Genomic DNA, 15833 nt, shown 5'->3' on the forward strand with positions numbered 1-15833 from the left:
CCGGACAGCCCTCATGGCTAAGATGGTCCTATGCAGTACAACCCTTGCCCTGCTGTTAGGGAGCCATCATTATTTACGGCCTGGGGGGGGGGGGGTTCAGAGGAATTTCATCGGAAACTCCAAAATTTTGAGTAATCCCAACCATGATGAATTTGAGTAACCCTCTCTGTAACTCAGAAATTTTGACTATCCCCCTTAGAAAAGTTAAATACCAATACATGTATTTGTAAAATTTACACAAACACAGCAATAGTAAAGACCATTCAAATTCTTATGTACCCTGTTAGATTATCATCGGTTATCTCATAACGGTAGAAAAAGGCGCAACCAACAAAATTAAATTCAAAGTGACAACAAAATACAGGTATAAAAGCTCACGCTATAACCAGTATTCAAACATATAGTATTGTTTAATTTGGATGGGTATCATGACAGGGTTTTCACTAGGATACCTGACTGCATGGGCAGAATTTGAAAGTACAGTGGGAGAACACACCAGAGGCTGAGGAGGAAAGCATCAGAGAGGGCTGTCCCCAATCTTGCATGGAAAACTTTGAGAAACTGATGTGTGCAATGGTGCAATTTGAGAGACGTTTTTATTTTTACTAAGAAAAACTATTAGAACACCCGAAGGAGAGCACCTCCTCTCGCATTGAAAACTTTGAGAAATCGACGTGCAATCTGAGAGGTTTCAATTTCGCACAAAAAATTGAGTAGCCCCCCTTCTTCCTCTCCATACTTTCAGCAACCCCTTTCCCCCAGTTTTCAATACGTTTATTAGAGATGTTAAGATTTCATACGGGAACGGAACGGGAACGGATACGTCATCACTTTCTGCGCGCTCTCATCATGTTCTGATGATGTCACACGTTCTCTTGTCGTTTGGCAGTCGTTTTCTACGTGAAACTGCCATTTTTCTCGTACACCTTTTCCGAGAGCGATTTTCACGCTCGCTTCGCCATAGACTTGATATTCAAAACTGAATTTCCTTTCGTTTTGTGTTGTTGCTCTTGGTTTTATCGATCGCCGTCTGATTTTGAGATATTTGAGGTAACAAAAAGGAAAAAGTAGGCCTACCTCCTGCAGTGCACACGCATCGCAGACGACGACACACTCGCAGCAGACGTCGTTACACTGCACTGCTGATAACATTCAGTCTAGACTGAAATTAACATTGTCATTTGTTTTACCACCGTGGCTTTACATGGTTTTTCAAACGCAAAGTAAAATTTCAGTATTTTCAAGTTTTTATCTCTGTGTTCTATCAACCTGATATCAGAGCAAAATCCTTTAGACAATGCGACTGATAAGTCGGCACGACTTCAAGTCTATGGGCATATAAAATAAGAGCGAACTGAATGTATAAACTTCAGTAGACTGTCGCATTAGTGATAGGCTGTTACGTAGATCGTTAGGTTAACACGGATATGTGAATCTTGCTCGGCTACCCAGTTACAGCTGCCGTGGAGCAAAGCGACGGGGCCGGTCAAGTCTTAATCCCAATCTGTGCAGAACGTTACGCGTACGGAACGCGTAGCCACCCTACGTTACGTTCTCGCTACGGATGAAATCTTAACCTCTTTATTGACCCCCTGGGTCATAAATAATGATGGATCCCTTAAAAGTGGTCAATCCATTCAATATTGGACACACCTACAGGTTAAGTAGTCACCTATACCAGACCGATCTTGCTGCTGTGAATGGTTAAGCCCTGAAAGTAGAATTTCCCCGCTGCTGATGGGAATGGTCTTAGGCATTCAATAATGAACACCTTCACAGGCAATATAAAGTTTGCTGTTACAAACATTGTGACCCCCTTGATGCAACATATGTATTGCTTGTACATGGCACTCCCTGCCGACAAGAGGTTCAACCTTTCAAAATTGGCTATTCGACAGATTGGTGTTGGCATAGATAAGTGGAAATCCTGTAACTATACGAATGGTTGGGCCCTATATAGCACACCCTCATGATAAAAAAGTTTACCAATGCAGTATTTGATATCCCTCCTGATTAAACCACTTAATATTTTAGACATCCACTTAATGGTTAAAATGGTTTGGCCAAACACAGTCCCCTCCGACTCTTTACTCGGTAATAATAGCCATTCACTGTGGAACCCCTTCAGATGATATTGGTGACCCCATTAACAATTGGTACAAGAATGGTTTATCCCTACTGCTGGTGAAGATGGTTTAGCCCTATATTATCGCAATCAGACAGCCAAGCCCTCATTTGCATATAATTAAACATAATTTTCATTTGGAATTTCATGAGCAGCATCTCGATCCCGGCACTAAGTGCGTTGCAAATTTGCCGCATCTGACTGTGATCATTTTGAAACAGCTATTTTGACTGCTTGACTCAATCAATCCACATGAACTTTGCTAACAACAGGTTTGTAATTTATCCTTGCCTGTAAAGTACTTTTCATGTGATGATAAAGTAAAATTGGCAATATTTTTGAACGTGACATACCAGTGTGTTTTGATTGCTCTGCAATTTGTTTAGAACTTTAATTTCGACATCTACCATCACGCAAAATTTAAATTGTTTAAAATTTAGATGAATATGTGCCTAGGGTTATAGACTATTTCTGCCAAGTTTGAAGATTGCAAACAAATTCCAATATTTGGCAATTTTTTAAAAATACATAATACTCCAGCTCAGCGTACAGTAATTTATGTGATCACGTTTAACATTATAATTGCAATAGATAGAGGTCATGGCCTGCCTGCCACAGTCACTTGTCTCATCTGACCGTGATGGCACCCTGCGTGGCCTTTCATCTCAAAGGGAAATCGGATTGTTAATTCTGACACCTATCGTAATGCAATAAAAATATACTCATTTTGATAGAGCTGATATGGAACTACCTCCCTGCTAATCCATAGTTCGGCATTCTTTCTTGCCATTTGTTGTTGTTGTTGTTGTTGTCGTTGTTCCTTTGTTCCTCCTCAAAACATGAGAAAAGTTACATCAACACATTAAATTACAGAGGTATTAAGGGAAAAAAGTTACTCAAAAAAACAAAAAAAACACTAAATTATACAAGTAAGCTTCTGACAGAAAGCAGTACACGGTACTAAGTTCAGTTCTCAAGGCACATTTGCACAAAGTCCAGCACAATTTCTTGAAGAGTTGCTTGTTCACAAGACTGCTGGTAGTTAATCATGTAAATACTATCTCCTAAAATATTACTAATGAAGTCAAGGCCATTTAAGTTGAAAAGTGTTGCAGAAACAGTAATGCTCATTTTGTCGAAAAGACAGTTCCAAAAAGAGTCTCTTGCTATTGTTGTATGACAACAGGAAGTTAACAAATGAGTCAAAACATCATCAACTGTATTTTGACACTTAAAACAGACTTCATTTCTAGGAAAAGTGTAAAAAGTTTCACGGCGCTCAGGAAAATTGCGTAAATATTTTAGCAGCATAACGCTGACTTTTCTCAAGCAGAGCTTATATGGAACTATTTCCCTGCTAATCCATAGTTCGGCATTCTTTCTGGCCATTGGATTTGTGTCACAGTGAGTGCTCAGTTCCACATGATTTTGCAAAAATATACTAAAGGAAGATTTTTGAATGAAACCACAAAGCGGCATCGTATGCAATTTACGTAACTATGATGTATTTATTTATTTTTGAGTGCATCTTATTATTTATTTGACGGAAAAAGTACTCTGAATCAACCGGTTTACAGTGTATTCAAAAGTTAATGGACATCACTCAGTTAATAGTGTCTATGCAAATGAGGTCTTAGCTGTCTCACTGTATTGGACGCCCTTCTAATTTGTTAGGGCAGTGCCTTTACATCCGGGACACATCTACCTGCTAGATATGATGATATAACCTACCGGCTATGGAGTACATCCCCTTCGCTTGAAGTAGTTTGGCCAAAGAATAATTTTACATCATGGACATAGACCTATTACGTTATCATACAAGTAATTTTACTGGCCTTTCAGCCAGCAATAATGAATCTTTCAACACTTCAGTGCCATTGGAACAATGGTTACATAGCTGGGGACAATGCAGATATTTCTTTACTTTAATAGGTCACAGTTGGATTAATTGATCACGTGTAGGCCTATGTTGACTTTTCTCTTCTTGCCCGGCATAAATGTCACTTACATTTGGAATAATCAGCAAATGTAAATAAACTTCCGAAACATGACGTCCATGGACCCTTACGATGGGAACTGTAGTTATAAGGAAGAACATCAGAGACAAACCCTTTTTAGGCTAGTATCATTTTATTACCCTTTATTTCTCCAACTCACACTAACATACAAAATTGCCACTAAACAAAACCACAAATGTATTACGAAATTTCAGTTTGCACCATTATAACAATGCATCATTGACAAGCTAAAGTTGTGTGATGAATCTTCTGATAGCATCAGTTCCTCCCATCCTCAATCCAACATTTCTTTGAAACCAAAGATCCCGAAGGAAAGGAATAAAATAAAATTTGCAATTGGTCCTCAATAACTCATGTAAAATTCTTATTGGGTTCAGAAAATTAGTCTTCTATACAATATTTGCTGCAACTTAAATGATAGCATGTAATCTAGAAGCACGTGTTCACTTTGCAATGCATCATTGACCCCAAATAGTTTCAGTTTTGCACTGAATAAGCTTATCGAACATTTTGTACATCAAAATATTACCAATGAATGGCATACGAAGAGCTTATAGTTTAAACTTTTATCCCATAAAAATAAATTTTATCACCATTGCGACCATATGTACCATCGGCGATATTTATCGGCGTAAACTTTCGTGTACCGTGAGACAGAAATGAAAAGAGAGTTAGGGAGCCTTCAGTAATTATAGAGAGCGGGCCGGGGGAATTCCGCGCACACCTGTACAGTAAAATGTGACCCTCCCCTATTCTTCTGTCTAAAATGTGACCCTCCCCCTTGTCCGACATTCTAAAACTTGACCCTCCCCCAACCACTGCAGTATTCTGGAATAACTGAAACAGTATCAGTTAAATTATATAACAATTGGTTTAATTGTTATGTAAGTTAGGAACAAATTACGGAGGGGAGGGCTGGTGTTTCTTGAGGGACATTCGCAGTTTATCACGCAAACATTTTTGAAGAGATATGGTATTTCATATATTTGAGGGAGGGTCACCATATTTTGTGCAACTATAATAAGGCAAGATGTGGCTGCTGTACCGGTAGTGCTTCATCCAAAACTATCAAATCATAATACATGGAGTCTATCAGGCGAATTATTGACAATTTCCCCCCACAAAACATGCAATATCTGTATATATATATATATATATATATATATATATATATATATATATATATATATATGTGGTGTGTGTGTGTGTGTGTGTGTGTGTGTGTGTGTGTGTGTATGTGTGTGTGTTTGATAATATATTTAGATGTACTTCGCTTGAATTAGGAAGTAACATGTGCATTGTGTACAAGAAATTGATTTTGGAATTTTAACTTAAAATGTTTGTTCACTATACATGGTAGTCTGTGATGAAACTATGAATAATATTTTTCGAATAAAAAAGTAGGTAAATCTGTGCATCTATGTACACTTGATAATTGATATTAATGTTCTTGATTAGACTAGAGTGCTTACAAATACATGGCTGGTTACAAGTCCATGTGTGTGCAAGAAATTTAATTTAGAATTTCACCGAAATGTCGATTCACTATACATGGCAGTCTTTTTTTTCAATACAAAATTAGGTAAAGCTGTGCATTACCTATGCTTGATTATTGATATTCATGTTCTTGATTAGACAAGAGTCCATGGGTGTGCTAGAAATTTGATTTTGGAATTTCATTGAAATGTTTATTCACTGTACGTGGTTGTCTATGAGAGAACTATGCACAATTTTTTTCCAATATAAAACTAACAAAATCTTTGCATTTATGTACATTTGATAATTGATATACACTTTTCAACCTGTTGCATATGTTTTTGTCTCTTCTTAGCTGTTCAGGGTGTTTCATGTAGGATACCATTACATCTTCTTTGCTTGTGAAACTTGTGACGTGGATAATGAGTACATATTTAAAAGAATCGTATTTCATTGGTGATATCCTATTCAGGAAATATCACACTGACAATCAAAGGTTTGGCCATAAAATCAGCTTCTGTCAAAAGTGACCGCCTAAGATAGGTTTATAAAAAATGACTTTTCCCCCAATTCCCCCGGCCCACCCCCTGTAATTACTGAAGGCTCCCTAAAGGGGCATGTTTACTATATTCGATAGAAGAACATGATATTACACGATCTTCGTGGAACCAAAATTCATTAGGTGCATGTTTCCACAGTCATTGCCGAAATTCTAAGTTCAAAGTCTATTGTCATAACTGTATTAAATCTAAATATACAAAGCTTTTTATATTTGATTTCAGCTGTCCAAATTTAGCATGATTTGCTTCTCAAAACATGGCGGCGCCATTCATTGAAATCCTCGAAGTAGCGTACAACAGGCAACAAGATTAAATTACATTACATTGTTTTGCCAGTGTTAATTTCCTCTTGCGAATTCCATTCTATTCGATTTATTCGCATGTTACTACGCGAAAAGTCTTTGATCATACATCATTAACCATTTTAATCGACGTTTCATTATTATTTCGGAAACAAACACGGACCACGCTGTCGTCAATAGTTAACTTACAGTTCAGGTTGTAAAGTGCATTACAGCGATGTTGTTCATCGCACAACATGAAAGGACAATTCAGCCGCTTTCATTAATCTTTTGTCGTCAGTATTTCATGATTCAGTCTGGTTTTTCTACACAAGAACTATTATTTTCACAAGGAGCAATGTGACACCAATATAAACGGATTTTTGATCAGCCTGCCTCTATGACATAAACTCAAGCGATAGAATTCAGTTCACACTAACGCACCAGTGATTTTCAAAAGAGTATTGAAAATGGTCTCGTCTTTGCGATATGCGAGGAGAGCAGATTTTACTGCTTTATTTTGACACGCACGTCAAAGCCATGTTAGCGTTTCATTTTTTGTATTCATGACAATGAACCAATTCTTACATTCATTGGTCTATTCCGTTCGTGTTCAGTTGAAGAAATGAATCATTCTTATAAAACCATCCAACCTCGCTATAAGTGGACTCTGCAATACAGATAATGCAAAGTATCGCTCGTCGAGCCAATTTCCAGGGTAATCACAAAGACAGTGTTTTTCAACAGAAAAAAGATTTTTATATATATTTATTATATTTTATTTGTTTGCCAGTATCGCTCGTCGAGCAAATTTCCAGGCTAATTACAAAGGCAGTATGTTTCTGCTATTTGTTTGACAGTATATTTTTCTGATATCAAATATAAATGTACCATTCAAAACAATTCCTGACTATTTCCAAACTGTCTTATGGGCCACCTATGTTCTTCAGCGTTGTTATTTCAGTGTTTATCAGTAGTAAGCTACCGACCATGGCGGTAGTAGCGACACTCCCTACTTCAATGTTGACACTATAGCTTGGAAGGTGCACAGAGAGAGAGAGAGAGAGAGAGAGAGAGAGAGAGAGAGAAGAGAGAGAGAGAGAGAGAGAGAGAGAGAGAGAGAGAGAGAGAGAGAGAGAGAGAGACCCATCCCTGGTGATCGCACTGTTAATGCGCACCAAACTACACTTTAATACGTCAGACAGGAAAACCTAGCGGGGCATAGATGCTTAAACACTGACCAACAGACCGACGAAAAGGCAGGAAGAGGGACAGATAGACAGACGGATAGACAGACGGATAGATAGATAGATAGATAGATAGATAGATAGATAGATAGATAGATAGATAGATAGATAGATAGATAGATAGATAGATAGATTGATTGATTGATTGATTGATTGATTGATTGATCGATCAAATGATTGATTGATTGACAAATTGATTGATTGACTGACTGATCGATCGAAGGACATAGGGACGGACGGACAGACAGACAAATTGAATGATTTTTTGATTGACTGATTGATAGACAGGTGAATAGGTAGCAGAAAGGATGGACGGATGGAGTTTGTATGGCTAGCTGGCTGGATGCTAGACTGATCAATGGATTGCTGGGTTGAGGGATCGATGGACAGGCAGATTTACAAAGTGCGTTGATAAATGGGTACATGGGTATTATAATCAAACATTTTCGATAACACTAGATGCCCAGACCAGTTTATCACTTTAGCTTCTTATCCCTTGGTGTTCATTCTATTTATAACAAGTCATCGTTTATGACACAGTCCCCACTTGTTTATTTGTAATTTGATTACAGGTCCTCGGACAGCGAGGATAGAGTCCTGTTCATTGACTGGGTCTGTGATTAAAACTACTGCAATACAGATGAGGCTTAATGGCCGAGAATGAGCTTCATGGTGGTGGAAACATAAAACCAATCTGGGCTGCCACCCTAATTACAAAAATGACGCAAGTAGTAATTAATCGACAGGATGTTGCTAATCATTTTTCATTCAATTATAACACTGACAGATTATCACCTGTATCACCTGTATCACATTTCATCACCAAGACATCACCCTAATTATAAAAATTCATCAAATGTGATATTAAAACTCTGTGTGAAAAACATTTCTACAAAGTTTCATCAAATTTGGCACAGTCCTGCCAGAAACAGCGCTCTAATCCCGAATTATGCAAATTAGCACTAATTATGCTTGCCACACCAATATAAACCGACCTGCATATGTATGCCATAGTGTAGTGTCCTTGTACTAAGTTTAAAAAATATTTGACACAGGCATATCTGAGATATCTGCATTCATTAGCCCCTATGCATGGACATAGCATTGTTCTTTATTATCCCTTAATTGGCCATCCTTAAGCCCCTGTGGATGAACCCTTGAGACCCTGTGAATGGATATCGAATGCAGGAAATAAAACGGCCGTCACACAGCCATTTTTGATCGGATCATTACACAAATCGGCTTGCATATATATGACATAGAGATTAATATATGTACCAACTTTAAATACAATCGCCGAGAAATTTACGTGAACCAACGCACAGTCGTCAAATATAGGAAACAAAATGGCCGCCACGCGGCCATTTTAGACCAGATCAAAACATAAATCAATGTGCATATGTATAATATATGGAGTAATCCATGTACCAAGTTTGAATGGAATCGCTCCCAGCATCACTTAGAAATTTGCTTGAACGTACGCGCCGACATCAAATACAGGAAACAAAATGGCCGCCAAGCGGCCATATTGGATTGGATCACAAAACAAATCGATGTGCATATGTATGACATAGGTAATAATTTTTGTATCAAGTTTGAATGAAATCGCTCCAGGCATCTCTGAGATATCTGCGTGAACGAACGGACGCACGGATTCACGCTCGGACAAGACCAAACCTATAAGTCCCCCCGGACGGTGTCCGTGGGGACTAAAAAGCACCATATATGCATGAATGTCTGTCATTGAGAGATGATCAGGTCATCTTAGTACTCAGTGAAATATATTGTTAATTAAAAGAAATAACTTACACATAGGATATCAGCGAGATAATTTGATACTTCTGTAAATGAAATAGGTCTATTTATAATACGTATCATAGAGAAACGCTGAATAGGTCCTGATACCATCTGTAGAATATACATTTGTGTGTCAGTTATTGAGCAGTCTTGTCACCATGTATTTTTTATTTATTATTTATTTATTTATTCAATTTGATATTCGCAACCAATATGTGGCACCGACATGCCTCCCTAGCGTATGGGCCATATCATTATACCATAACGCTCAAAACGTTAAGTCAGTGTTTGAATAACATGTCCATTCATTTAAAATCGAAAAAATGGTTTGTATGTCATTCCCATGTTCCATTTTGATCACGTGCTCTGGATTTCACGATTTGAAATATTTAATACCGTACTCAATGCTCTATTACACGAACTTGTCAAATTCTAAGTTACTGAATCAGCTTTGCGAACATCAGAATGGTCCCATAGCTGAATTTTTATTGCACAGAAAAGTTATCATACAGATTGATGTCTGGACTCCTTTCATGACCAAAGCTGATTAAATATACAGAGGTTTAGAATGTACTATCAGGTACACCTCGTGTTACCCTGTATAGCAACTGCCAATTATATTTCAATGGATAGAAAGGCGATGCTTTGATTGTGCTTGTGATTGTTGAAGGCTTGACAGTTAGAAATGATACAGCAATAGAGGATGAGGATCAAAACGCAAACAGCTGTTTCCATGTCAACAGCTTTCGGTCAGTGTGATCTAGTGCGTTCTAGTTATACTAGTACGTTTCTAATAATTTCACAGGTGTCATATATATATATATATATATATATATATATATATATATATATATATATATATATATATATATATATATATATATATAAAACCTAACCATACTGTGATGTACAATTGCTCACTGATATTGATTTTCAGTGTAGAGTTTGCATGTTGTCCTTGTATTATTATAGCAACCATGCGAGAGGTTTAAAACAGGTAAAATTTTACTAATTCATCAGTATTCAATACTGCTTCCTTCAAAGTGAGGAAATTCGACGACACATCACTATTATCAAGGAAAGACAGTTTTCATCAACGAAAAACAGGGACACGGTTGAGAAGGGATTTGGGTCCGAATTTTCCAGTCTGTGGGTCGATGTCAATACAGAGGATATGAATAAGACTCTGTCAAACAAACATTGCTACGAAATGATGATTTTCACCAGTCTCTGTTATAAGTTACTGTAGCGTATAATAAGGCATACGGTGATATCATAACTGTCTGCTTTAGAGAGATTAAAATTTTAGAAATCGTTATAGATGCATGACATGATGACTGAAGTTAGCATTTGTACTGTTCATATTGGAAGACCTGGTCGCCTACAAATATTTTTTTCTGCTATCTTTGAACTGACCTGAGTGTGTTATGACCTAATTGTATGAGATTGTTATACTGCTTTGCAAATCTATACATCGGGGAATACTCTTAACGCTTAGGAACGAATGACAGGCTGCAAATCAAGGCGAGACATCTTGGCTATCTTCACCAGTCAATGTCCATATATTTTGCAAAATATACAAAATTAACTCATAGCTCAGCTTGTCATGTAGCAAGCTCTAGCCACTGCATTTGAATAATCCTACATGAAGCAACTGTTATTTGCCGGCAATCGCTGATCGTGAATTTTTTTTGTCAGTTTAAGATAGTCTACCTGTGATCATAATGAAAGTTTACTTTGTTAGATAATTACTATGTAGCATTTATTGTTGCCAAGAGCCATCAGTCATCGCCAATCCTGCCGGTTTATCGCTTTAGAAATTACTGCGTCTTTGATTGCGGACAGCTTTGCTGGTAGGACATATGAGAAATTTTAAACTTTTCAGAAATCCTGTGTAGTCCATAAATCCATACAGTTGAATTACATTACACACCTAACCAATGGAATAATTGTAAAGTAATTGCAGAAGTATCTGTTATTAAAATGACATCAATTAAATGTCAGTGTTTCGGTATCACATGACTTGCCTTCTCTTGAAACAAAACACATGCCAGTCTAGTGAGGTGTTGAGTCGATCATCTGACTAGAACTTGTAGAGATAACTGTATTCTCAGCTGTGATCTGTTTGTGATGTGCAAGCTGAAATAATATTTCTTTCGAAATTTGGGGTCAGCGGGGTTTTAGAATGCATTCAAATACACTTTCATATTAATCTAGCACTTTATACGGAACATGACCGCACCGTATGGGGTGATAACATCAGCCACGTTACCCCTCCCTATAGGGTAACAGCCTAGTGGGTTGTCCTCCGAGTCAACCTCCCTACGGGGGAACAGCATGTAAGGTCATTCCTCTGCGTTGGTTGACGTGACAGTAGAGGGCTTAACCAAGTAATGAAATAGCATACATGGCAATGGTGATTATGGCTAGGATGAAGACTGCATTTAATCCGGGGCTGAGATTGTATCTTTATGAATACCATAAGATGCCTAATAACATGATGGGATTCATTATATAGCCTAGATGACACAAAATAGCTGTGCAAATACAACGATTTCATAATTCTGGGTACAACCAAGGTCGTTACTAAGAAGATAAAGCTTCAAAGTAATAAGAGTAGTAGCAAATTGGACGCAAGTATTTGATATAATTCGTTAACGCTCAATTAAATTGGGAGGAACATCACTCGACAATATTGTAAATAAATCATGTCTGGATCACAGGGACTGTGCCTCAATCAAGGAAACAGTGGGAAAGGTTTCGTTATAGTTTAACGCTTACCCTAACTAGCAAGGCAACCAAGAGGCGAAAATGTGTTGAAATTGGACAAGTCTAATTGAACACAGATTTCATTAAACAAATACAATGTATTGGCCATAATCAGTAATTTCAGCTAGGTTTTGGTTCAAAATGAAAGGCAAATGAATGACAAACACTGTATAAGTACTTCCGGATAGTCACTTATTCTCAACACAAATGTAATAACTTTAATGTGTATCTCCACCTACACCAAGTTATACATGTAGCATCCATAATTCTCGTATCTCCGCTTCTTATCACAAGTGCCAAGAGAACTTTTACCAACTTTAAAGTACGTGCAGAACGGGTATTTTTCAAGGATGTGATCATTGAAATGGGCTTACTCACTACGAGGGTTTGAATTGTCATCGAACCAGTAACTCGCCCATTAGTAAACGACGTCATAGTACATCGGCCAATTCAAAATCTCTTTCTGACATACTTTCACACCATGGGCATGAAATCCCTTATGTCCTATTACTAGATGCTCATTTATTTTTTCTGATGGCTCAGTGCTATTTAAAAAACATGAAAGCATGTGAGTGATGAAACCCAAGAAATTACTTACTAGGACTGGTAACAATGAACAGTAAATTGATATTCAATTGGTACTGATTGAAATACTACATCGCCTGGATTTGATAAACTTATCATTTTTCCGGACGTCCGTTAACAGATTATGTTGTTAGCCTTGTTCCATCGCATAACGAAATTGAATCCAAGAAACATGCCTATCGTCACGAACTCACTTTTCTGCCGAATGTTGTTTTTCTTCGTCGTGCCAGCTTGAGCTGACGCTTTGTGGAAGCCATCGTCTTTGAACAAGTTTTCTTATTGTGATGAACAATATGTTGATTAGAGTGACCTTTGTTTAAACCATGCATTGTTCAGTCATCGTGGAGCAGATCGGTTGTAGTGTACATTGTCAATCAGATAAATTGATATCCTCAACGGTGACTTGTGCTCCACAAATACCTATTTGTATAATTACTTCATTGACAGCCAGACCTTACCGCACGTTGTACTTGCTTTTCAAAGGTTTTAGCCGTATGATGCCCTCGTTTGATAAGAACTGCAATTTCCCGGCATAGGAATATGATTGTCATATCAGATATCACAAAAAACAACCATTCTCAAAAAAGCACTTCATTCAATTCCAGGTGATAAATGTTACACCGTTCTGGGTTCGTAGTAATGCTTTTCTCATGATTTTGATGTCGGTTTCAAACCGTATCTTGGGGAATATAATTCGTTAATACCTTTTAACAAGTTTAGGTGGAATGCACTACACAGAATGCAGGGAAGTGAATGCCTCGCTGATAAGAATTATTTGATGTGTCAAAGCTGATCACTAGATTGACTGTAAACAAGGTGAATATCCTTGAAGCTGATGCATTTATAAACATATTGCAAAGAATTCCCTCCATTTCAAAAGAGCGACTTGATTCATCGATCACGTGATTGCACTGAATAAAACCCACGCAATTCTTGGGTAAATTTTGCACAAAAGCTCCTGACACAAAAAATCTTATTAGAAATATTACTGTATATGCCTGCATGACTAACGTTTGCAGTTTAACGCCAATGTCTTTCGATTTCTCCTAAACTTGCTATGTTAGTTAAATGTTTTTTGAAGTAGCTCTGCCAGGTTTATTGGATTTCAGAAGATAACGTCGAATCTCGTTCTTTTACAGACAAGCGGCAACAACTCTGCAGACGTCGGAAAACTGTGCACAGTATCAGTTATGCTGCTGTTATTATCGATGTTAATATGAACTGCTGAATAGGACTGGAATTTGGCTTTGGACTGTAGTTTATTTGCCATGAGAATCAATACTATAGACGGTTGTATCGCTGGCAGGTCTGAGGAGATGTAATCAGACACACAGTGAAACTACACTGATATTTCATTTCACGTTTCGTTGAATTTATCGAAAAGACTAAATGTGACCTTCAGGTTTGCATAGTTTTAACATACTACAACTTCTGAAATACCAGTTTCGACAACATGTTTAAAAATGTTAGACTCCATTCTATAAATTAATGACATACCGATCTCTAGCCTTCTCCATTATTTTATTTGCATAGACTGATCGATCGTCCAACGTGCTGAAATATCAGTCGTTTGCGACCCAAAGGACATCTTCAATATTCTCAGAGCGCATGCGTACAAATCGATCGCCGATTGGAAAGAACATACATGGACTGCTTGTTCGGTGTTTATAATAGACATTGCATATTGTCAGTTATCGTAAAGCGAGACACATTATTAGAGGTTTATCATGTAGAACTCTGGCTTTATCATCGAATCGTGTGTCATTTGGAAATGCAAGTTGGTATGGGTGATGAAACTCGTCTCCGTTGACAAGTGTTGCATTCGTTGCAGTGTATCAGATATTGAAAATACTAGTACTTTTTAGGTCCAACGGTTGCAACAATTGCTAGAATTGGTTTGAACTCTTTACGTCGGCAGCAGTGAAATAAGACCGTGCAACACATTTGTGAATGAAACATAGTGATGGCTCAGTTGAAAAACATCTTCTGTTACAAGCTGCAGTCTATGGACACCCTACGCTATTTCTACCTTCTACTTCTTCTGGCTGAACTCATAGATCCTGTAGTCCCATCTAAGACTCCAGAAAATGAAGAGACAGAAGAAATCGAGAGGGTTTATTTGTACGATCAGGAAAAGTCACTGCTTCACCTCTATAAACACAACGTTTCCATTCCCTGGCCGGTATATAATGCCGCAACGCTGGAAGGTGACATCATTTTAGGAGGTCTTGTCATGGCCCACGAACGTCATGACGATTACATATGTGGACACATCCTTGAACAACCAGGTATTCAGGCCCTCGAAGCAATTTTATACACAGTAGATCTGATAAATTCCAATGAAACTTTCCTACCGGGTATAAAACTTGGTGTCCATGTATTAGATGACTGCGATAAGGATACGTATGGTCTGGAGCAATCAGTTGATTTCATTAGAGGCGCTATCAGTAACATCGGAGCCGGTGAAGTCAACTGTCAAGATGACTCCGAGCGAAGTGTAAGTTATAAAACTATTACTGGAGTGGTTGGAGCTGCGTCAAGTATCAACTCCATACAGACAGCAAATTTATTAAAACTATTCAAGATACCACAGGTAAGTCGAACGATCATTGCCTTTGCTGTATCCAAATATTAACGTGCGCAGAATTGCAAAACGGAATATTATTATTGATTTGGAGATATTTTGGAGATTTCTTTCTAGTTTTGCCTTTTGAACTCTTTCAGGCAGGGCAGCAGAAAGGCGTGCACTTTAATGTCCGATGTCTGTAAGTCGGAAACACCGCTATTTGGTTTTATGTGTTTAGACAACGCGCATGCCTCAAAATACACACCCTGCATTTTTTGATAACGAAGCATCATCGGATAAAACTGCCGAGATTTGTTTTCTATGATTTGATTAGTGAAATAGGAATCGTAGCGGAACAACTCTTTATGGTGTCAACTCATTAAATCTACACTCATTTTACAAAACAGAA

At 37.8% G+C, this 15833-nt stretch overlaps 1 protein-coding gene across 7 annotated transcripts in view; it reads left to right on the forward strand.

Annotated features, from left to right (window-relative positions):
• LOC139136575 (metabotropic glutamate receptor 2-like) overlaps positions 1 to 15833 on the forward strand; it is a 213638-nt gene that overhangs the window by 149554 nt on the left and 48251 nt on the right. For all 7 annotated transcript variants that reach the window (XM_070704319.1, XM_070704322.1, XM_070704324.1 and 4 more), the window contains one exon: positions 13998 to 15451. In XM_070704319.1, the coding sequence (XP_070560420.1) occupies positions 14822 to 15451 (630 nt within the window). In that variant the 5' untranslated portion in view covers positions 13998 to 14821. The remainder of the gene's footprint in view (positions 1 to 13997; positions 15452 to 15833) is intronic.

This window comes from Ptychodera flava, chromosome 7, assembly GCF_041260155.1.
Source record: "Ptychodera flava strain L36383 chromosome 7, AS_Pfla_20210202, whole genome shotgun sequence".
NCBI classification, from domain to species: Eukaryota; Metazoa; Hemichordata; class Enteropneusta; family Ptychoderidae; genus Ptychodera; species Ptychodera flava.